This window comes from Lupinus angustifolius, chromosome LG19 (assembly GCF_001865875.1).
Source record: "Lupinus angustifolius cultivar Tanjil chromosome LG19, LupAngTanjil_v1.0, whole genome shotgun sequence".
Classification (NCBI taxonomy): domain Eukaryota; kingdom Viridiplantae; phylum Streptophyta; class Magnoliopsida; order Fabales; family Fabaceae; genus Lupinus; species Lupinus angustifolius.
The window spans coordinates 4,988,776-5,012,668 of NC_032027.1; the positions used below are offsets into that span (position 1 = coordinate 4,988,776).

At 35.7% G+C, this 23,893-nt stretch overlaps 1 protein-coding gene across 2 annotated transcripts; it reads left to right on the forward strand.

Moving 5' to 3' along the window:
* On the forward strand, positions 155–22,616 carry LOC109334440 (1,4-alpha-glucan-branching enzyme 1, chloroplastic/amyloplastic-like). 2 transcript variants are annotated; one of them, XM_019570225.1, is made up of 22 exons: positions 155–476; positions 1,698–1,855; positions 2,619–2,908; positions 3,599–3,697; positions 5,005–5,047; positions 6,478–6,537; positions 6,857–6,937; positions 7,365–7,481; positions 7,845–7,928; positions 8,478–8,599; positions 8,781–8,900; positions 9,343–9,472; positions 9,585–9,695; positions 11,571–11,699; positions 11,935–12,038; positions 12,825–12,969; positions 19,415–19,562; positions 19,668–19,768; positions 20,541–20,618; positions 20,963–21,118; positions 21,797–21,871; positions 22,016–22,616. In XM_019570225.1, the coding sequence occupies exons 1-22, from the start codon at positions 335–337 to the stop codon at positions 22,124–22,126; spliced, it is 2,604 nt and encodes an 867-aa protein (XP_019425770.1). In that variant the 5' UTR covers positions 155–334; the 3' UTR covers positions 22,127–22,616. The 2 variants fall into 2 exon arrangements, with proteins under 2 accessions (XP_019425770.1, XP_019425771.1); XM_019570226.1 differs by having other exon boundaries at positions 167–476; positions 1,701–1,855.

A 23,893-nucleotide genomic window follows, 5' to 3' on the forward strand; every position in this document is an offset into this window, starting at 1 on the left:
ATACTGTATAGATATAGATATATAGATAAGTAGATAATATAATACTAACTAGTACTTTACTTTCCACTTTGATGTTATAAGTTTGTTTATTACTTCTGCTTTGTCCGCTTATCATTTTCTTTTAATTTAAAAATCCATTTATAGTTTCAAGAAAAATAATACAAACAATAATATTAGTGTCCCTGTGTCATGCTTCTCTTGCCTCATTGAACTCAAGAACAAACAAACACTACTGTGGAGGATCTGCTTTAACTTTTCCATTGCTCTAAAAACTAACACTCTTCTTCTTTTCTTCTTTACCTGAATCTCAATCTCTCTCTGTGAGAAGAGAAACATGGTTTACACCATCTCAGGAATTCGATTCCCCGTTGTTCCTTCTTCGGTTCATAAACCGTCGCAACCGAGCTTCTTCCATGGCGATCGCACCAGAGGTGCTTCTCTCTCATTATTTCTCAACAAGAGTAAATCCTTCTCTCATAATATACTTCCCTTGTTTTTTTGCTTTAAGTATTCCGTTTTTAGTGATTGTTGCTATTTTTGAACTTGCTTCGTTAATTAGCGCATTTTTTAATCGTTAATTTAACCGTTAAATTGTTCATAACTTGTTGATTTTGATTCCTTGTTAGTAGAAACAGTGAAGTAGTGAAGCATGAGATTGCGATGTTACTACTGTTCATTTTCGTATTTTATTTAATTTTTTTGTTTAATTTTGGAGCATTTTTTGTTAACGACTTTGGAGTAGCTCTGTTTTGTGCTGTTGGAGACATCCGTTATTAATTGAGATACTAGATGTTTATAGAGTTTGGATCGAACAGATTTTGTGTGGTATTGATTGGATGAAACAAGTAATAAGGTTTATTATGCTTTTTTTTATCTAATCAATCATACTAAGATATAATAAAGGATGTAAAGTTGCGTTTTAGCCTATTAATTAGAGCCATTATTTGCACAAGTGTGCTATGCTGGGAAATTTAGACGAAATAATGAAGCTATTGCAGTTGAACAATGCTGGTAAACGACATGCAGCAGTTTATGACAGAGAACTGGAATACACAATATCAGTTAAAGCAAGTGCACGAGGCTCTCACCTAGTGCAATCTAGAATGGTAGATATACATCATTTTTGTTGGGTTTATTCAAGTGTGAAGTCCCACATTGGATATGCGGGGAGGAGTGAAAGAGTTTATAAGAAGGAAAGGCCCATGGAACTAATGCCTTAAGGTTTTGGTTCAAGATGTGATGTCTCACTTGTGACTCTTCACTCCTCCAATACCCATGTAACAATGGAACTCCCAGGAGGTTGGAAGCTTCCGTTGTGTTGGGCTCACCCTCAATGTCAGTTAGTTGAGCTCTATTACTTCACACTTTTTGTTTGTTGAGAATATGAAATAGAATTCTAACCATATATTGACAGTGAAAGTGAAATAGTTTGTAATCACGATGACAATGATTGAACAAACGATCATGACAATGTGAAACTGGCATCATTTGACTTGTGAAACCGTCTATCAATGTATAAGGACTTTTTAGCTTAAATTAATAATGCATCAACATGGTAAATTGGAATGGTAAAGAATGTCATAAATTTTAACTTAGGATGGACATAAAATTCATTATGGTTTGCATGTGAAACTAGTAGTTCTACATGATATACTTCGAAGATCAAAACACTTCACTGATATATTTCTGACTTCTAGCAGGGAAAACCTTTGCTGTAAAAGTTTCCCGTGATTCTGATTCTACATCTTCCACAATTGCTGAATCTGATAAAGTACTTATTCCTCAAGACCAGGATAACTCTGAATCCTTGACAGACCAACATGAAACTCCTGATATAATCTCAGAGGGTCCAGAGGTGCTTTTGTCCTTCTTTTTGTGGAACATATTTTCATAATTATTTTTGCATGCTTGTTGCCACTTCCCTTTCTTCGTTCAGGATTTTGTCATATCCATATGGAGAATCTCTGGAACTTTCGTGACATTTTTATTTTTGAAGTGGTGAATTCAAGTTTAGTGTCAGCCTAGTCTTTGTTAGTTGATTAAGATATAAGCAAGAATGAATCTGGGGGTAGGAAGGGGAAAAATACAGACAAACGTCAGTACTATGTATAAAAATAATAATTTGAACATTAGTTTTCTTATAAAAAAAACGATGAAATTTAGTAAGGTGAAGAAAAAGAATTAAACAGAGTGAGGAGGAGAAGGAACCCTCCTAAACAAAAGAATAAGACAAGAGTCTAACATGTTAACACAGAGAATCAATGTAACAAAGCTTCCCATTGGCACAACATATCTGTTAGTGAAACCCTATAAAGTCTAACAAAGCTTTGAATATAGACACCAACTGACTAATCCTATTCGGCTATCCCAAATCAAGTGAAATATTATATGCTATGGAGCTCTTTGGACCAAGTTGCTACTGATTTGCTGGCAGTCATATCTAGTTTTCTTAGCCACTGAGTATAGGCACTACTGGTTTTATTTATTTTATTGTATTCTGGTTCATTATTTTGTTTGCAATTTCCTTTTATCCATTACTAATAATCTCAGAATTGGCTTTCCTGCAAATCTTAAATTTCTCTAACTGTTCTTTCATCCTTTCTGAATGCATACGTTAGTCTGTTCATGATGAAGAGGATTTAACCTTGGAAGATGAGAACAAACATAATGACAATGAAGCAGCTAGCAGTTACAGAGAGGATGAGGATGTGGAAGGTTCTTTTGTGTCATCACTTGTAGATGTTGACGCCCATGCTCAAGCTGAGACGACATCAGTATCAATAGTCAGAAAAGTAAAAATAGAAAGTGATGAAGTGAAACCAAAAATCATTCCCCCACCTGGCACTGGGAAGAAAATATACGAAATTGATCCATTTTTGCAAGCTCACAGTGAACATCTTGATTTCCGGTATGCTAATTTATTAACTTCAGCTTCTTAAAATATAGGTACATCAAGTACTTAAATTTATACACAATAACAACCAAAATTTAGTCCCACTAGATGTGTTCAGTTACATGGTTACATTGACAAAACATTGATCTTTAAATATTTCCTAATCATTTTATCTATGGTTTTTCTTGGCCTCCCTTTCCTTATAGAAATTGGACTAACCTTCATTTGATCTACTATCCTTGTTGAGGCTTCTAATAGTCTCCTCCGTGCATATACTCAAACCACCTAAGGCGTGATTCAACCATTTTTTCTACAATAGAAGCTACTCCAATTTCTCCCTAATGGATTCATTCTTAATCATATATTGTCTAGTATATCCAACATTCAGTCTCATATAATAATTGTACGGTAAATTTTTCCCTTAAACTAGAGTGGTACGTTTTCCTGCTATTGGAATCCCTTTTTTCCATTTCAGTGGTATAAATATTTTAATGACTGCATTACCCAACTTCTTCACCAATCTTGAATCCCAAACAATTAATAATTCATTTTCAACTTGTATATGTAGTTGATTTCCATGCTATTCAGTAATGATTGTTGTGTTCCCCAAACTTACTTGCTTTACATATGCACTTTTGATGCTTGGCATACTGTGACAAGAATGACAACATGATTCTTGTTGGATGCATATTTCTCATGTTACAGTTATGAACAATACAAAAGACTGCGTGAGAAAATTGACAAGTATGAAGGCGGCCTGGATGCATTTTCTCGTGGTTATGAAAAATTTGGCTTCACACGCAGGTATTTTACATTAAATTTAACATCAGATGCGTGTATGAATTCCTAATTTCCAGTTGATTGATTTGGTCTCTACTCTTTAATCATGTTAATTAGCTACACTTCTTAACTGTTCTACAATGTTGTAGATTCACCTATATATATGTATATATATATATATATATATATATATTAGTGTTATTAAACTCGGTTTGATCACCAATAAGACGTTGGTCTAGTAGACTAGTAGTGTAAGGTCCTACTGGATCCCCAAGGTCGAGGGTTTGATTCCTGAGAGCGACACTTGTTGGGAGGGGCAGCCACGAATCCAGAAAGAAAGAGATTAATTCCTTACCAAAAAGGTGAGAGAATACCCTTGGAAGTACTAAAAAAACTCAGACTGGTCTACGATGCAGTCAAGGCAGTGGGCCAATGAGTCATTGGATGGACCGGTGAGCCAATAGTTGAACCGGTTAACTCGGATTACATTAAAAATTCTAAAAATTCATAATACTAGCTAACATTATTTAATAACTCTGTACTCCAAATTTTAAAATATTACATATCTAATTAAACAACCAACAAAGGAAAATTCATTACTATAAAATGACACAAATAAGTTGAAAACATCATTTAATTGTATTGATAGTGCACAAGAAGATTAAAATTTAATTAAACAATGAAGGTTTTGATATAACATAAGGTAACAAATACAAACATAACTACAAATGAGTTAAAATTGATTTTTTCATCTCAAAAGGATATTGTTTGGTTGTTTTTTTTAAAATATTTTTTAATTGATTGGACGGATTCGACCATCCGAGTCACCGGTTTTAGGCTTAAACCGACTGAGTCAATCCTATTTTGATGCAATACTAATTAAATGAGAGACTTTGACCGGTCAGATGCTCGGTTCACGGTTGGATCAGCTTGTCCGAGCCTGGTTGAAGCCTAGTTTTAAAATACTGATTAGAACGTGATTTGGTTCCATTCAATTAATGACAGTTACAATTATTTCTCCTAGTTTCCCTTTTCTGTTTTCTCCCATTTTTCTTCACTTTCTCACATTTTCTCGTTTCTCACGGATTTTAATACAACTTCACCTCCCCCTAAAAAAAATAAGGGAGGCCTAAGGTACAAGGCTCCTACATGGTGAAGTTTAAAAGTTAATGTATGCAACCTTATCCTTAAAGGCGAAAAAGCTATTTTCAAGATATGAATTCTAGCATAGCAACCTTACTATTACACCAGGGCTCACCCTCTCAAAAAATAAAATTAAAAAGAAACATTTGAATTTTGGATCTTTATTAACTACAAACTTTTGTTTGCAGTGCGACAGGCATTACTTATAGAGAGTGGGCACCTGGAGCTAAGGTATACTTCATCTTAATTATTAGTATTAAAACTGGTTTTAGTCTTTTATTCTACTTTGATCCCTATTTATAAAAGAGAATAAAGTGTCTCCTGGTATAAGGAGATAAGTTATCTCATCCACTCACTAAAATCATAACATATGTCTTATTTAATCATTTTTTACAAAAATATTTCTAAAACTAAACAAAATAGTACAGGTGTCATACTTTTATTGGCGGAAGGAGATAAGTTATCTCTTGGTACGAGAAGATATTTTATTCTCTTTATAAAAACAACAAAACATTTAAAATGCTCGAATTATTGGGGAATTAAGCTCCTTAGCCACACTATGAAACTATGGGGAAGATAATGGAACAAAGAATAAGACAAGAGACTCACATTACAAAGAATCAATTTGGTTTTATTCATAAGAGGTCGACTATGGAAGTGATGTACTTGCTATGAAAACTGATATGAAGATTGATATAGAGATATTGGAGGAGTAAAAAAGGCTTACATGTAGATGCAATTTTCATCAATTTGAAAAAGGTGTAGTATAAGTTGTGTAGAGAGGTATTGTGAAAGGCTTTGGAGAAGAAATGAGTTTATATTTGAGCAATCAAAGGTATGTATAATGTGGTGGTATAACTATAAAATTGCAATAAGGATCAACTTTGAGCCCCTATCTTTTTATCTTGGTCTTGGATATGCTCAGTAAGCATATCCATGAGCCAGTGTCGTGATGCATGATTTTTGTAGGTAATATAGTTCTAATTGATAAGTTGAAAGAGGAACAAAGTGGGAAGTTGGAGATATGATGACAAACTTTGGAATAATATGACTTTTGTTTAAGTAAGATGTATATAGCTAGTAAGTTTAGCAGGAGAAACACTATTCTAGCTTAGAGATGAGAATCGGAGACCATTCTATACCACATGTCACTCAGTTTAAGTATCTTGGATTCATCATACAAAATAACAAGAAAAAAAGGGAGATGTACATCATAGGATTCAACTAGTGTAGATGAAATAGAGTAGTAGAGTAGTGTATTAGATGTTTTTTCTTATTTGTCATAGCAAAGTACTACTCAAGTTTAAGGGAAATTTTGCCCTACAAGTACAAGATCCATGTGATGTCTGTACAAAACAAAATCTTGGTCGGTAAAAAGCCAACAAGGAATATGCTCTATATGAGTGGACACACTAGACAAGATAGAATTAATAACGACATTAGTAGATTTTTTTAGCAGTATTCTCTGCCCTGTTTTTACTCTGCTTCCCCTTTCCCACACAATTATTCTATATTTTCAAATAAAATTTGGAGAAAATGTAGTTTTGGCCCTTTTGGGTGTTTATGTCTTTAAACTTCGATATATTACTTAATCAATCTCCTTATAGCTGATTTTAATTTCCTTTGTGAGCGATTATGTATATTATCGGTTGTTTTTTCAGGCAGCAGCATTAATCGGAGACTTCAACGGTTGGAATCCAAATGTAGATGAAATGGTTCGGGTATGTCAACTTTAATTTGCCTTTAAATTTTATTCACGTGATAATGAAACTAGAGTCGCTAGATTTAGAGGATTATTTTTTCCAACTTAGTGATATCTTAGAGGTTAATATGTCACTTGAAAAGATTTCCTCCCAAAAATGATAATGCTAGAAGGACGGAATCTCCTGTTTAAAATGGAAATTGTACCGTGTACTGTTTGATGTGATTATGACACATCTAAGCACTCCTGCTCCTAGATATTGATTATCCTTATTTGGATTTAAATAACAATAGTAATGCTATTGGTTGTCCTTAAATGCTCTAGTTTTGTCTTGATAGAATGAGTTTGGTGTATGGGAGATCTTCTTGCCAAACAATGTGGATGGTTCACCAGCAATTCCCCATGGTTCTCGAGTCAAGGTAATTGTTTCCCTGAACATAATTATTGTGTTTACTTTTATTTCTGTGTATTTGGATAGATAATGAATCCTGTATGACAAATATGACGTTTTTTCCAATTACATGATCGGGTTTCACATAATCCTTGGCTATATAGAAAGTATTATAGGCAGTATTAGACGTTCCAGTGCAGTATAAGGTATGCCATAATAGGCAGCACAGAATACCAGAGAGAGGAAGTATTATACCCTGCTATCTTAATCATGACTGATGCAGTTCCCTAGTTTCTTTCTCTTATAATTTTATTATATAAAAGAAAAATGCTAATTAAGACAATTTTTAGCTGGGATCATACATGTTAAATGTTTCTAGATGTCTTTAGCTAGGCCTGTGGATATTTCTGTGAAGTGTGCGCTAAATGTCTGAATTCTTAAATATATATTTGTAGATCCGTATGACTACTCCCTCTGGAATCAAGGACTCAATTCCTGCTTGGATTAAGTTCTCTGTACAGGCTCCTGGTGAAATTCCATATAACGGAGTATACTATGATCCACCAGAAGAGGTATGATTCTGCAATTCTTTTATCAAGGTTACACTAAAAAAAAGTGGACTAGACAAACCCAAATATCTGTTTCCTCTTATGTTTGTATAGAGTTATATTTATTGCCTCTGCTTGTGAATTCACTTATGGTGGTTTCAAGGGAATATCTAATGCTGATGTGCAAAAGAGGGTTACAGCTTTATAGTTATTGTTATATCAAATGGAAATAATCATTTGTTGATAAAAGTAATTTCCAACTATCATGTTAGACCTTACATACAATTAACACATGATGGTTACTCAATCATTGAGTTTGACATATTGTGTTTGATTGTTCTGTCATGCCCTACTGTGGTAAATGGTTTTCACTTTCTATTTTTACAGGAAAAATATGTCATCAAACATCCACAGCCAAAGAGACCAAAATCACTTAGAATATATGAATCACATGTTGGAATGAGTAGTCCGGTAAGCACTTACTGCTTTCTCTATTGTGATATCGATATGTGGTCTTCAATAGTACATTTAACCTTCCTGGTTGCTTTATCATGAAGGGAGTGATCTGACATTGTAAAGTTTGGTTATTCTTTATCATGAATGGCAACATGCGATGGACTAAACTGTTCTCTGCTATACTATTTTTATGAAATCTGGGAATATTTGACTACTTTCTAAAATTCTTTCTTTAATATTCGCCATATAGTAAAATTATTTTTCTATTCACAAATGCAAGCCTAATAAAGCCCATCTCTCGTCTAATAAATGCAAAGTTAAAGGCATTAGCTACGATGAACAACAAGGCTTTAGATTTTTTTAAAGTAAACTTAATTCTTTATTAATAATTAATTTTCAGTGTGGACATTGATCTCCTTTCACTCAACCAATGTCCATCTTATTTACGTAATATAATATTTTTGCATTAATATTAGAGACTAAGTCTACTGAGTTCAAGAAAGTGCATATTTAAAGTGTTATTTATTTTATTTTATTGATCATGTTGTTTTCATCCTTGTGCAGGAGCCAAAAATAAACACATATGCCAATTTTAGAGATGACGTACTACCTCGTATTAAAAAGCTTGGCTATAATGCTGTCCAGATTATGGCCATCCAAGAACATTCTTACTATGCTAGCTTTGGGTGAACTCTTCTTAGCAGTTACCCAATCTTGTCATTTTTTCCTCTCAAATTGCCACTGGTTCCAATGTGATTTGAACAATAACAGGCAGTTTTGTGCTGTATTTCTTCTTTCTTGGTGCATTAGTATTTTTCTCCTAAAATTGATGGGCTAATTGTTGAAATACTATTCTTCATGATGCAGGTACCATGTTACAAATTTCTTTGCCCCCAGCAGCCGATTTGGAACTCCAGACGAACTTAAGTCTCTAATTGACAGAGCTCATGAACTAGGTCTGCTTGTTCTGATGGATATTGTACATAGGTGATTACTGTGATTCATATGTTATTATTCTCTTTTCTTGGCTATATACATATATATGTTACATGAATGATATTACATGCAAGTTTTTAGCGATGCTATTGTTAGATATATAAAACCAGTTGTTTGCCTTTGCCCAATAGCTTAAGCTTTTGGGCAAATTGGTTCTTGGCATAGTATCAGAGCCTTTATAACCAAGTGGTCAGAAGTTCGATTCTTGTTGTCCCCATTTTTCTAAATAAATAAAAAGCAATTAAATTTCAGTCTAGGGTATGGTGAGCTTGTGCATAGTCCACACTTCATGCCCAAGGGTTATTGCGTGAGGGGTGTGTTAGATATATAAAACATTTGTTTGTCTTCACCAATAACTTAAGCTTTTGGGAAGTTGCTTGACACCTATTTTGACTGCTGCTTAGTCCTGACTACCAATTTCTCATGAATGCAGCCATGCATCAAGTAATACATTGGATGGGCTCAACTTGTTTGATGGAACTGATAGTCATTACTTCCATCCTGGGTCACGCGGTTATCATTGGATGTGGGATTCTCGCCTTTTTAACTATGGAAGCTGGGAAGTAAGTGTTATCTTTATAGGATTCATTGACATAGTTCTGACAATATTTTCCGTCATGATTCTTCTATACCCTCTAATCCATAGGAAGTGACTTATTTTAATTCTTGATGTAGGTACTAAGGTATCTACTTTCAAATGCAAGATGGTGGCTGGATGAATACAAGTTTGATGGGTTTAGATTTGATGGAGTCACATCAATGATGTACACTCATCATGGGTTGGAGGTACATCATAATTGGATTTTGTGATTTGTCTTTAACTTTCTTGGGTTTTTAAGATATTTTGGGCACATTTTAACTTGGTCATTGAGAATTATTGGATCGCCAAGTGAAGAAAAATTGTGAAACTTTAAATATTGTTATGTATTATTAGAACATATGAAAGTATCTTAAAATATCTTAAATTATATTATGGAGAATATCTAGATGGTACTTAGATATAGAGAGAATATTTCATATTATGATGATTATATCTTAGAAGATCTCTTAGGATTGACATTATTTTATTTTATGTTGTATGATGTATTTCCTTATTTAGTTAGGAGTCTGATATCAGTATAAATAGGGGTTAGTATTATGTTTTTTCACTCTTTTGAATCAAATCATATCACATTATCATGACATAATCACATCATCTTTCCCAATATTATCAGTATAAATCAACTATTTTGAGTATTCCTTTTTCTTCTTCCATATCCAAAACTTTTAATCTATACATGTATTTTATTAGAACAATGCAGAGAATTGGAGAGCTTTATTCTATTGCTGAGCCTGTTTCTTTTCTTATGCTGCCTATGCTGTATAAGATATCCTATCCTTCTTTTGTGCTTGGTTACTCTGAAATATTTCTCCATTGGCCCTAAAATAATTCTGAACAATAACTGTTTACATGACTCCTGAAATTATATTTTACTATTGGTCGACATCTCATTGCCTTGTTGGTGAATTCGGTAAGGAGTGTATATCTTTCTAGGTCATGCTAACTTTTCCCACTGTGATGTATGTTGACAGTTTGATTAGGAGGTTCTACACTCAGTTAGGCTAATTAGCAATTACTGAGTCAAATTTCTTTTGGGTAGTTTTGTTCCTCCTTGGTTGGCTGTTCACCTATGATATCTTGTAGAATAACTGGTCAGCAATACCTTTTTTCTGTGGTTCTTGTTGGTTATCAATTGTTTTGTTGAAACAACTCTTATTTGATCAACATGTCATACCTCATTAGTCCTGCAACTTTTATCAGGGAGGTTGGTTTTCTGAGGTAGGATTCATGGGTGCATATGCACAAGGATTATCAACCTATTTTGTGCTTGTGTTCCAAGTTTGTGTCCTTTGTTGTTGTCTTCTGTGTCTTCGGGTTCTTGTCTTAATTTCTTACTCTTTTTTCAATTAAAACTGATTTTAAAGTAACTGAAAAAAAGAGACTTTGAATGGAAATCTTTTCATTTAGATATGCTTCAAACTAGACCTAAAATTTCTTGTTATGTAGGTCAAAATATTAAGGTCCATCTGAGAGTACCAAAAACAAGTTGATATTAAAATTCTCTAACTATGTTTTATATCGCCTAATTACAATTCTCGGGTGACTTGTTTGTGTGACAAAGTCATTACTCTTTAATGTGGTGCCCTTGGCAAGGCAGTTTTCAGACTGCACAAACTACTCTACTTCGTATACCTGATGGGTCCACATGAACCGATGCATCATGAGCATGAACTTGACACACTTAACCAAAAAATGGGTTGAAAGTAGAGGTAGCACTAGACTTTCACCTGCCTGCTCCTGCACCCTCTTATGGTGGAACACTGGAAGTTGGGTCTGAGAAGCCTCCTTCAGTGTTGCTCTTTCAACACAACTAATTTTTACCTTGCATCTAGAGGTAGTTTACTGTGGTCTAAATTATCTAGAACTATTTGCTGACAAGGGTACTAACATCTGATTCAGACAATGAGATAGGAAAGGGGAGAACAAATAAACAAAGAAAGAAGGAAAGTGTTACAACACATGATGAAATATATTTTAACATAGATTGGCTTCTTCAATAATGCCATGCTTCTTTTTTTGTTATTTATTTAAATTATAAAAACGTTTTTTTCATGCTGCAGGTAACTTTCACTGGAAATTACAATGAGTATTTTGGTTTTGCAACTGATGTTGATGCTGTAGCTTACCTAATGCTGGTTAATGATCTTATTCATGGGCTCTTCCCTGAGGCTGTTACTATCGGTGAAGATGTATGTTGTCCTCAAAAGTTTGAAATTATGTTACATTGGTTACACCTAATTCAAGCTGTCATAGATGTCGGACAATTGTCATCTTCCAAACTTTATTATTCTACATGATCAAGTATATAGCTGACTGAATAACTATCATAAAGAACTAAAAGACAAATGGTGGTTGAAGTCTGAACTCTCTACTTGACTCAATTAAAACTTGCAGTTAACATTACAATTTCCTTTCCGTTTATAGGTCAGTGGAATGCCGGCATTCTGCATTCCTACACAAGATGGTGGAATTGGCTTTGATTATCGCCTGCACATGGCTATTGCTGACAAGTGGATTGAGCTTCTCAAGTAACCTTTTATATTTATTCCGGAGGCTAAACTCAGCATATTATGTTTCCTTTTAAATAGTCCTGGTTATGGATACATTTGCATAAAGTAGAGTTTCTTATTATGCAATTTTGACACCATAGGCCTATATATCAAATCCTGAAAGAGCAACAACATGTTGCTGCAGCATGATAAAAATAACAAAGGAATGACCTGAAAGAAAGAACTATAAATGGTCTCATTGTATCCCTTTTGTAGTATTTGATAACCCTACAAGAATTCAGGCTAAAGCCTATGAGAATGGGCTCAAATATACTATCAATCTAGTGTTCAACAGTATCAGAAAATCAAATATGATATGAATGACTTTTCTTATCATCGGATATTAGCATGCATATAGAATATGCTAGTGCTTAGAATGCTAAATTTGGAGTATTCTTCTTAATTCAAATAACGATTCCTAAGACCTCCAAAATGTAAGAAGTCATCTAATTGTAAATAAAGAATAAATCCATGTTTTAGTTTTAATTTACTACATTTAGTCATTCACTTTTTCTAAGCCTGTTAGAGGTCTAATTCTTTGCATCTGGAAAGATTGAACATTTTCTGCATCTTAACATTGTATTTGTCAATTGAAGCCGACATCAAATTCTGTTTCCATTTGGTTGCAATTGCTATTCAAATTCTAAATCCTTATAACCTTCCTCTCTTTTCACCTCCATGGGCCATTGTCGTTTCATTCTTACTGTTTGTTAATAGGGTGAAAAGAAAATCATGTGTGGTTTCAGTCAATTCCTTTTTTTGTAGGAAGCAAGACGAAGACTGGAGAATGGGAGATATAATTCACACGCTCACAAACAGGAGGTGGGGGGAAAAATGTGTTGCTTATGCTGAAAGTCATGATCAAGCGTTGGTTGGTGACAAGACAATTGCATTTTGGTTGATGGACAAGGTGTTTAGCTCTTGTATATGTGTTTCTCAATTATGCTAAAAGAGCTTATTTTGAAATATAGATATGCAGGTTTATTCTATCCGAACAGATTGGGAGTTGAGTTTCATCCATTTGAAACTGCTTGCAGAAGTCTTTTTATTTGCAGCAAGTACATTTAAATAATAAATTAAAAAATGCTCAACTGTTATAGATCTTATGCAAACTTCTCATGCATTTGCAATCAGCTCCCCTGATTATGAAGATTATTGTTGTAGCTTAGAAGAACATAACATTGACATTTATTACAACTAGTAAGTATAGGTAGAATAATGAGAAGTAGAATGATGAAAAAGGGATTCAAGATCAATGTGATCTTGAATTTGTAGAAATTCGATTGAGATAGGAAAGAATTACAAGATTTATGAGAAAAGTGTATCAAGAACCCTCAATAACTGATTTGCTCCAAATCAGTTATTCCCTTACAAACTACTTCCTAAAAACTGTCTATTACAACCCTTCCCTTCCCTTTTATAGTCTTTCTTTCTAACTATTTTTGTAACTGCATTAACTACTATTCCCTCCAAAACTACTTCCTATTTCTTCTAACATATACATGTTTAATAAGAGGTTTGGGCCTCTTCCTATCAATACCCCCCTAAAAGAACCACCTTGTCCTCAAGGGGAAAAGTAGGAAATTTCTCTTGTATGTTGGCAGCAGATTCCCAGGAATTGCTGTATACAAACAGATGATTCCACTTCACCAATACTTCAATTGATCCCTATTGACTCTCTCTTATATTTACTATGTCTTCTAGTTCTACCTCCAACTCATATTTTTCATTCAACAACGATGGAAGAGGTTGAGGTTGTTGACTTGGTTTAAGAGCCTTTTTTAATAAAGACACATGAAACACAGAGTGGATCTTAGCATGATCAGGCAACTCCAACCTGTATGCTACTGGTCCAACCTTGCTGATTATCTTGTAAGGACCATAGTACCTTGCTACTAGCTTAGCACAGGGTCTAGAGGCCAACGATTTTAGCTTGTAAGGTTGAATTTTCAAGTATACCCAATCACCCAACTGAAATTCCACATCCCTTCTATGTTTATCAGCCTACTTCTTCATCTGGTCTTGAGCTTTCAACAAATTCTGTGTGAGTTCCCCTAGAATTAGGTCTCTGTCCAACATCAACTGATTCACTTCCTCTACCTTAGAGGGAAACTCTGCAGCCTTCAAAAGCATAGGGGGATCCCTACCATATAAAGCTTTAAAAGGGGTCATGCCAATAGAACTGTGATAGTTAGTGTTGTACCAAAATTCAGCCCATGCCAACCATTGTACCCACTGCTTGGGCCTAGGTCCTGCAAAACATCTTAAGTACCCCTCCAAACACTTGTTAACTACCTCAGTCTGCCCATCAGTTTGAGAATGGTAGGAAGTACTCAACTTTAGTTGTGTCCCAGAGACCCTGAACAACTCCTTCCAAAAATTGCTTAGAAAAATGGGATCCCTATCTGAGATGATGGTTGTAGGAAACCCATGTAGCTTTACAACCTCATTGACAAACAATTTAGCTATATCATTGGCAGAAGAAGGGTGACTCAGAGCATAAAAGTGAGCATACTTGGACAGTCTATCCACTACCATAAAGATGGTGTCTCTTCCCCTGCTTCTAGGTAGACCCCTAATAAAGTCCATAGACACTTCCATCCAAACCTGAGTTGGTATAGGGAGTGGCTATAGTAATCCTCCAGGAGTTAAGGTAGAATGCTTATATTTTTGACAAACCTCACATTCTTCCACAAATCTTTTTATATTCCCCTTCATGCCAAGCCAATACAAACAACTTGCTACTCTTTTAAAACCAAAGGGATTCTGTTTGAACCCTTTGCCAACACTAACTTCCCTTTATACAACAATAGCCCTCCTTTCAATTCAAACCCTTCATGAGATCCTGGTACCACCATCAAGTCTTGCCTTATTTTCTGCCATTTGGGATCAAGTTCTACCTCTTGTGACCAAGCTTCAATTCCACTCTTGTTCACCAAAGAAATTGCATACATACCCTTTTCTGGAAAGGGCATCATCAGCACAATTTTGCTTCCCTGGTTTGAATTGGACTTCAAAATCCATCCCAATGAGTTTCACTGTCCATCTGAACTGTTCTTCTGTGAAAAGTCTTTGATCATTAAGAAACTTGAGACTCTTTTGATCAAATCTGATGATAAAATGCCTCCTTAACAAGTAATGTCTCCATCTTTGTACAACTTGTATTAAGGTCATTAATTCCCTCTCATATACTGATTTTTGTTGAGCTTTTAATGACAAACTCTGACTCCATAAGGCTAAGGGTCTTCCTTCTTGCATTAGGATAGCTCCCAACCTCTTGCTGATGCATCAGTTTCAACTGTAAACACCTTAGAAAAATCTGGCATTGCTAACTTAGGTAAATCAATCATGGTTGCTTTGAGTTTCTCAAAGGCTAGGATTGCTTCTTCATCCCATTTGAAACTATCTCTCTTCAACAAGTCAGTGAGGGGTTTGGCCTTCCTTCCATAATCCTTTACAAACCTCCTATAATAACCAGTGAGCCCCAAAAAACCCCTCAAGCCCTTGATGTCTTTAGGTGTAGGCCAAGAACTCATAACTTCCACTTTTGCTTGATCAGCTTCTACTCCTTCTGTTGAAACAATGTGCCCTAAATATTCCAATATGTTTTGAGCAAAAGTGCACTTCTTCCTATTATCTTTAAGAGAATTCAGTTGCATAACTTCCAAAACTTGCCTAAGGTGATCACCGTGTTCATCAATAGTCTGACTAAACACCAATATGTCATCAAAGAAGACCAACACAAACTTCCTTAGAAAAGGTTTGAGGACCTCATTCATCAATGCTTGAAAAGTAGAAGGTGCATTAGTAAGGCCAAAAGGCATAACCACAAACTCATAGTGCCTCTCATAAGTTCTAAAAGCTATCTTTTCAATATCCCCTTCTTTCATCCTAATCTAGTGATATCCAGACTTTAAATCTAATTTAGAAAAGATCTTTAACCCACCTAATTCATCCAGTAACTCTTTTATAATTGGAATGGGAAACTTATTAGGGATAGTGATCTTATTAAGGGCTTTGTAATCCACAAAATCTCCACCCTCCATCCTTATTCTTAACTAGTATCACAGGGCTAGAATCAGGGCTTATGCTAGGCCTGATGACCTTCTTGCAACATCTCCAATACTAACTTCTCAATCTCATTCTCCTGGTAGTGAGGATATTTGTAAGGCCTGATATTTGGTATATCATCCCCTTCTTTGAGGTGTATAGCATGATCTTGCCTCCTGCTTGGTGGAAGCCCTTGTATATTATCAAAAACTATATGAAACTGTTGTAACACCTCTGCAATCTCCCCTAGCATTTCTGGAGATTTAACTGCATCCTCTTCCTTCTCTGAATATTGCAACATGAATCCCTCTCCTTCCTCCCTTAAAACCTGCATGAAGGCTCTTAGAGATAATTGAGTTTTGATTAGGGCAAGATCTCCCCTGATTTTGTGCACTGTGTTTCCTCTCTTGATGATCAATTCCAGCTTACCAAAATCAGCCTTGACTTCACCCAAACTAGCCAACCATTCCAACCCCAATGCCAGATCAACTCCCTTCAAATCAAACAAATAAAAGTGTTGTACCACCTCTAAGCCTTGTAACATCAGCTTAACCCCATTGCACTTCCCTTTACAGTGGATCCTATGCCCATCCCCAACCTCAACAGTATAGGCAGGGGTATTTTGTACTTGAAGTTGTAACCTTTTCACCAGCAGGGAGATAAAATTGTGGGAAGCTCCACAATCTATCAAAATCACCACCTCATGTCCCTTGAATTCCCCTGTTACCTTCCAAGATTTGCTAGAAGTGAAACCAACCATAGCACACAAAGATAGTTGTAAATTGTTCAAAGTGGCCCCATCTGAGTTCCCACCCTCTACACTCCTCATCCTCCTCTTCTTCCAAGACAAACATCTTGAAATGCCCATTCTTGCATCTATGATCTCTACTGTATGGCTCATCACACCTGAAACAGAGCCCCTTGTCCCTCTTCTCCCTCATCTCAGCTCCACTCAAATGCTTAAACCCCCCTCCTCTGGTTCTATTGTTGTCCACTGTTAGTGCATAACCCAGGTTTCCAGAAACACTGCCCATAGAAGATTGAGCATTTTTCTTATCCTCCCAAGATTTAGACTCCACAGTCACAGACCTACTAGGGACATTATTTCTATTGAAGTTAGTTGATCTTGAATAATAAGTAGTATTAAATTTCTAGTATTAAATTCGGGTGTTCATATAGCCTGACCTCTACTTTCACCTCTTCTTTAAGTCCATTGAGAAAAATCTCTTTGACAAAGTTTGGATCAATTTCCTTCAAAGCTCCCACGTATTTTTCAAATTCTTCCACATATTCTACCACTGATCCTTGCTGTTTTAATGCCAACAATTGCTCAAATGGATTCTGAACTAAGGAAGGTTGAAATCTTCTGATTACAACCAACTTGAAACCCTCCCAGGAAGGTTGAGGGTTGCATCTGCTCCACCATTGGTACCAACTAAGAGCCTTCCCTTCCAAAGCCATCAACTTAGCTTGCAATTTCTCCTCTTCGCTGACTTCCTTCAACATAAAGTACCTTTCTAGCTTGTTGACCCAATCATGTGCATCTTCTTCCAATTTTCTCCATCTATCTCTTTCCCCAATTCTCCCTAATTTCACGCTCTCCTCCAATTCCACTCCCTTCATCGTGAGATTGATTAACCCTAGGCCTCGTTGTGAGTTGAGCTAGAGCTTCTTCCAATCGTATCACTCTGGCCTCATTCAATTCCATGCGTATCCTCTGTTCTTCCATTTCTCCTTGCATTTCTTCTCTCTCCTGCACCCAATCCTCAACACTTCTTGCCATTCCTCGGGTTGACATCATATACAGCTCCTTCGTGGATGAGTTCTTCACAGGGCACCAAAAATCTTGGTGCTCTAATACCAGTGTTAGAACTGGTAAGTATAGGTAGAATATTGAGAAGAAAGTATAATGATGAAAAGGGATTCAAGATCATGAGAAGAAAGTATAATGATGAAAAGGGATTCAAGATCAATGTGATCTTGAATCTGTAGAAATTCGATTAAGATAGGAAGAATTACAAGATTTATGAGAAAAGTGTATCAAGAACCCTTACAAACCAAGGTAGTCAAAATCGCGAGCTTACTCGTAAGATCGCACGATCTTACGATCCTCAACCTCCAACCCGTGCTCGATCTCAGTCTTGGATGCGCCTCCATGGGATCGGGTGGGATTGTCGTGCTGGTGCGTAAAATCGGTGGAGTCGACGAGCCCACCGATCCCTAAATCTCTGTCACAACTTCACTTCCTCTCTCTCACTCTCTTCTTCACGCCCTCACTCTCTCTCAATCGAATAGAGAAGAAGGTTCAAACTCATCACATAACCGCCATTAGAAGGGTAGAGAAGCATGTTCAAACTGATAATAGCCGATTAGCCGCCATTGAAGGGTAGAGAAGAAGGTTCAAACTGATTACACAGCCGTCATTGGAAGGGTAGAGAAGAAGGCTAACCGGGTCATGTGCAACCCGGTTTGTTAAAACCCTAGTTTTATTTATTTATCAAAAACGGGTTTGATGGGCTTTTATTCCTGCCTTTTAAGCCCAATTTTTTTTTAGCCTCATAAACTTATTAAAATGTGACCTGTGGGCTGGGAAACCCTATTTTTTTTAGTTGGAACAGAAAAAAGTTGTATGATTTTGCTATCATGACCTATGAAATATTATACCTATGGCTCTTATAATTTGAATATATATTATTTCATAACTTATATAATTTTAGTTCAGAATTTATATAATATTACTTAATAATTTATATACATTCTTTATTTTTAAGATTATTTTTAGTATTATGACTTATGAACATGTATATATGAATATTTATTGTATTATATATATATGAATTTTTATGAATATATATATTTGTGTGTGAATTTCTATGCATATATATATATACTAATAAGTAGAATCTTACGAGTTGTGTTACGATCCTACATTTACGATCTTTGACTCTCCTCCCGATCCTAAGTAAAATCTCGATTTTAACTACCTTGTTACAAACTACTTCCCAAAAACTGTCTATTACAACCATTCCCTTCCCTTTTATAGCCTTTCTTTCTAACTACTTTTGTAACTGCATTAACTACTATTCCCTCCAAAACTACTTTCTATTTCTTCTAACATATACATGTTTAATAAGAGGCTTCGGCCTCTTCCTATCAACATTCCTCAATTCTCTGACGGTCTCTTTAGTTCTTTTGATTCTTTCTTACTTTGCATCTGCCAAATCATTAAGGACACTTGTTTTTTAATTTATAAGTGTAGTTTATGATATTGAACATTTGACCTTAAAGTCTTTTGGCTTCTTCAGGATATGTATGACTTCATGGCTTTAGACAGACCATCTACTCCTCTTATAGACCGTGGTATAGCATTACACAAAATGATTAGGCTTATCACCATGGGCCTTGGTGGTGAAGGGTATTTGAATTTTATGGGAAATGAATTTGGCCATCCTGGTTAGTTTATGTTGTTTGCTTCTTGTTATTATTTTAGAGCCTCAATGATGATTTGAGAAGTTGTTTGATTTGATGTTAAGGTTGCTCATTCATTGTCTTGTCCAGAGTGGATTGACTTTCCAAGGGGTGATCAACATCTTCCTAATGGCTCAGTAGTTCCTGGGAACAATAACAGTTATGATAAATGCAGGCGTAGATTTGACTTGGTAAGTTCCTTGTTCTTTCATTCATGACTTGTTCAATTACAAGTTTATATTCCCAGTTTTTTGGGGTTTCATTTAGTTGAGCACTACTTTGTTGTGAAATGTATTTATCTTTTAATTGATGAATTATAAAACTTATTGAAGAAATCATTTGTATATATGTTTGAAGAGTAAAAGAAACATGCTCTTTCTTAATCCTTGTCTTTGCAGCTACAAGGATAAAGTCATAAAAATTATATCTTCAAAGGAACCAAATAAGAGTAGTAAGTTTTCCCGTTTCTTCTGTTGAAGTCTTTTGTAAGAGATATTCAGGGACAGACCCAGGTACACTCAATTTGGGACATTTGCCCCCTCCCCTGAAGTGCTTATATTTTTTCCATAATTGTAACAATTGTCCCGCTATAGTGTTTTTGGGATCGACCTCTACATTCCACTATTCGCAATTGACTACCTAGGTGTTGCTAAGAGTATCTCTTACAAAAGAGGGATCTATGCCTTTCATGATCTGCCAAGTACTCAAGCCTCTAGTACTTCAAATGTCTCTACTAGTAATTTTCAGTATCCTAAGTTATCTAGTTCTATGACTTTTTACCTACTTTCAATAACAATAAGCATGTACATAGTGCTTCTAGTACATATCTTTGACATTCAACATTAAATTACCCGTACTTGTTATCAATCATTCAAATTGCCAAGGCTTCTAGGGAAAAAAGAATAATTTGCCAAGGCAATAGTTCAAAAGCAACATAAATAATCTTCTACCTTGTTTAATCAGGGGGATGCAGAATTTCTAAGATATCGGGGGATGCAAGAATTTGATCAAGCTTTGCAGCACCTAGAAGAAAGCTTTGATGTAAGCCTTCTTTTTTGCATGCTTCTACTATTATCTATGTCAAGGAATTGCCGTAATCAAATCCCTAAATATTGGAAGGTTATTGTCCTATGATTTGATGTTTATTGCTCCATCATTGACGTTAACTTCTGGGAAGTTGGTTTAAAATTTACATGATCGTCATAATAAGCACAATATAGACACTGTGTGAAAGCAGATTTTTTTCTACTACTGATACAGACGCTCCCTGCATGATTATGCTGCTAGTTATTATTTGGTAACTTTTGGTTGGAATAGTGATAGTATTACTTTAGTTGTCCCTCTGGGGTTACAGTTAAAGAAAAATGAACTTACCTTTGATGCAGTTCATGACGTCTGAGAACCAATATATTTCACGGAAAGATGAAAGTGACAGAGTTATAGTCTTTGAAAGAGGCAACCTTGTCTTTGTATTCAACTTTCATTGGACCAACAGCTATTCAGATTACAAAATTGGCTGCTTTTACCCAGGGAAATATAAGGTATGATCTGTGTATTTTTACTCTGGCAAGACCAATAACATTAGAAGTCTTCTACAACAATGCAATGCTAACACCTGATATTTCATCCTAAGGAACATCCTTTTCATCATTTCTAGTGTTATTCCCATAATTCATCCTATTTCAAGAAAGCATTATATGATGATTAAGTAATTCCAATCCTAAAACCCTTCAGTCAGCTGAGTTTGAATCTTCTGTCAGTGTGAAGGTGAAATGCACATTATTATTGAAGTCATTTGGTGTAAATCAAATTCATTTCTTTAACTAAGGGCCTGTGTGATGCCGCAAGGTGGACAGCATTCAACCCTATAATTGTGGGTTACTCATCTTAATGTGTTTTATTAGGGAAAAAGTGTAACCTGTGCGAAAATTTCAAATCTTCCTTGAATCAATCAGCCCAACCAACAGTTAATTAGAGCTTCTTTTAGCAAAGTGTAGTCATGAATAATGCATCTAATATTCTCAGGCGCCATCATCTGTATCCATATCTGTTAATTAACTGAAAGGACGCTATACTTGTCCACCATAAGAGCACATCTGCTTTTCATACAAAACCATTGTTATATATATATATATATATATATATATATATATTTCTCTTTCCCAATGTTTAAGAATATGTTTAATCTAGTATAATGGATATGCTTTTCCTTTTTCCAGATTGTCTTGGATTCAGATGATGCCTTGTTTGGTGGCTTCAATAGGCTCGATCACACTGCTGAGTACTTCACCTCTGTATGGACCTCTCTAAACTACTGTCTGTGTGTCAGTGTGTGTGTATCAACACACAAGCATACCATTCACGTAGACATGATTTCACTGTATGAGATCTCCCATTGAATAATTAACTCATTAAAATTCTCTTCGATGATTTTACAGGATGGATGGTATGATGACAGACCACGATCTTTTCTTGTGTATGCACCTTCTAGAACAGCAGTGGTGTACGCACTCGCTGATAAAGTTGAACCAGTGCTAGTCACACCATGATGGCAAGTTTTGGGATGAATGTGACTGCACAATGGCATAAATGCGGTAACTCCCTATCTGAACTAGCTACTAACCAAACATATCTGGTGGTTCAACCTATGCCAAAAAACAGCTAAGAAGCAGAATTATAGTGGTATATCAGTCTTATGTGGTGTGCCAGTTAATCTTAGTGAGGCAGCAGAATAACGTAGAAATCTTGTACATGTGTCTGTAAGTTATGCATAGTATACCAATCTGTCTGTTTTTACCTTTTAGGATTAAGTTTAAGTTTGACCTGTTCAAGTTGAATAGCATTTGAAGAATGTGAATCAACAAAACTAAACTAGGATTGAATCTATCGGTCTTCATAATAGGTTTGTGGATGTATTAAGATTTACCCTGGGAAATTGTGGGAGGCTTTTATAGATGTCTCCTTCAGATCTAAAAGTTAGAGTTATGGCAATACCCAAGTATTTTATGCCGTGCTATTATTACATTAAATTGCACCTTCTGTAAATGTTTTTTCCTGTTTTGGGTGGCAAAATGATTTTTCACTTAACATATTTAACACTCGTGCCGAAATTTAGCAAATGTAAATCCTGCATTTCTAAATATTTGCGAAATTTAGCAAATGTAAATCCTGCATTTCTAAATATTTGCAAAATTTAGAAAATGAAGCAACTTAACTAGATATAAGTAATACTTCCAAGATAACGAAATGTGAATGAACATATTATCACTTAATCACATTCAATATGGGCTCGTACGAAAGTAATGCAACCATATCCCTTTCATCACCAAGTTAGAAACGACAAAAGCAGACCATAAATTGATACAATCATCCAGACATTTCCATTGTCCAAGAATGCTCCGAAAGTGGAAACTAATCCCAAAAAAAACAGGAAGCTAATTGGAACTCTTAACTCACTAAATCTAGGTGCTAATAAAGCTGGTCTCAGAGGCAGAACTACGAGGCAACTGATGCAGAACACTGGTGGGTGATGAGGTTGAAGTGGATGATCTCAGTGCCTCTGCAAGTGGTCCTCCCATTGAAGTCACTTGGTTTGTTGAAGTCCATCTCCCAACCCAATTCAGTTGTAATTGCTCTGGGTCCCCATTCCCATTCCTAGAGCATGGTTCTTCTCCATAGCCAGTGGACAATTTCAAGGACACGTCTGACGAAGAAGTGCTTTCCGGCATTGAAATAGTGAGGCAAGTCGCCGAATTCACACCGCCAGCATTGTCAGAAGATTGTTGCAGTGGCCTTGGCCAATCATCAAAGAAATGCCTCAGCATTTGGCCACCTGATCTACCATCCCCACCCACGTGCTCTTGGGTTTCAAACAGGTTCTTGGTCCCGGAGGAACTAAAACAGGGCCCAGCAAAAAAAAAAAATCAAGTAAGGGAATTGTATTATATGAAGGGGGCAAAAGCAAATGTAGTTGTAGAACACTGGGACAGCATGGTTTTCTAATTTCAGTTTTAAAAGAAATGGTTGGAGATTACTTAGCCCAATCTAAAGCTTTCCAATTTCCCAAGTATGACTGAATGATACATAGTGGGAAGGCCCACTTTGGGTCCCTACACCTGTTCGGCATCACTCGACTAGTACCAAGGTTGAGCATCCCCTTTATTATTATTATTCAATTGGGGATGAAATAAATTCAAACTTACTTTATGATTGTCAATGAAGCAATCTCAAAACCATCATTGAAGGACAAGAAAAAAAATTGTTGAAACAAAGATGTGGCACCAAATTAGATCAAGCTAACAGAAGTAACAGTTAGT

Excerpts from the sequence above, each read along its gene's own strand:
- LOC109334440 (XM_019570225.1), top strand. The coding sequence starts at position 335 with ATGGTTTACACCATCTCAGGAATTCGATTCCCCGTTGTTCCTTCTTCG. Across the intron at positions 6,938-7,364 it reads CCCATGGTTCTCGAGTCAAG|ATCCGTATGACTACTCCCTC; the intron begins GTAATTGTTTCC and ends ATATATTTGTAG. Across the intron at positions 11,700-11,934 it reads CTGTTACTATCGGTGAAGAT|GTCAGTGGAATGCCGGCATT; the intron begins GTATGTTGTCCT and ends TTCCGTTTATAG.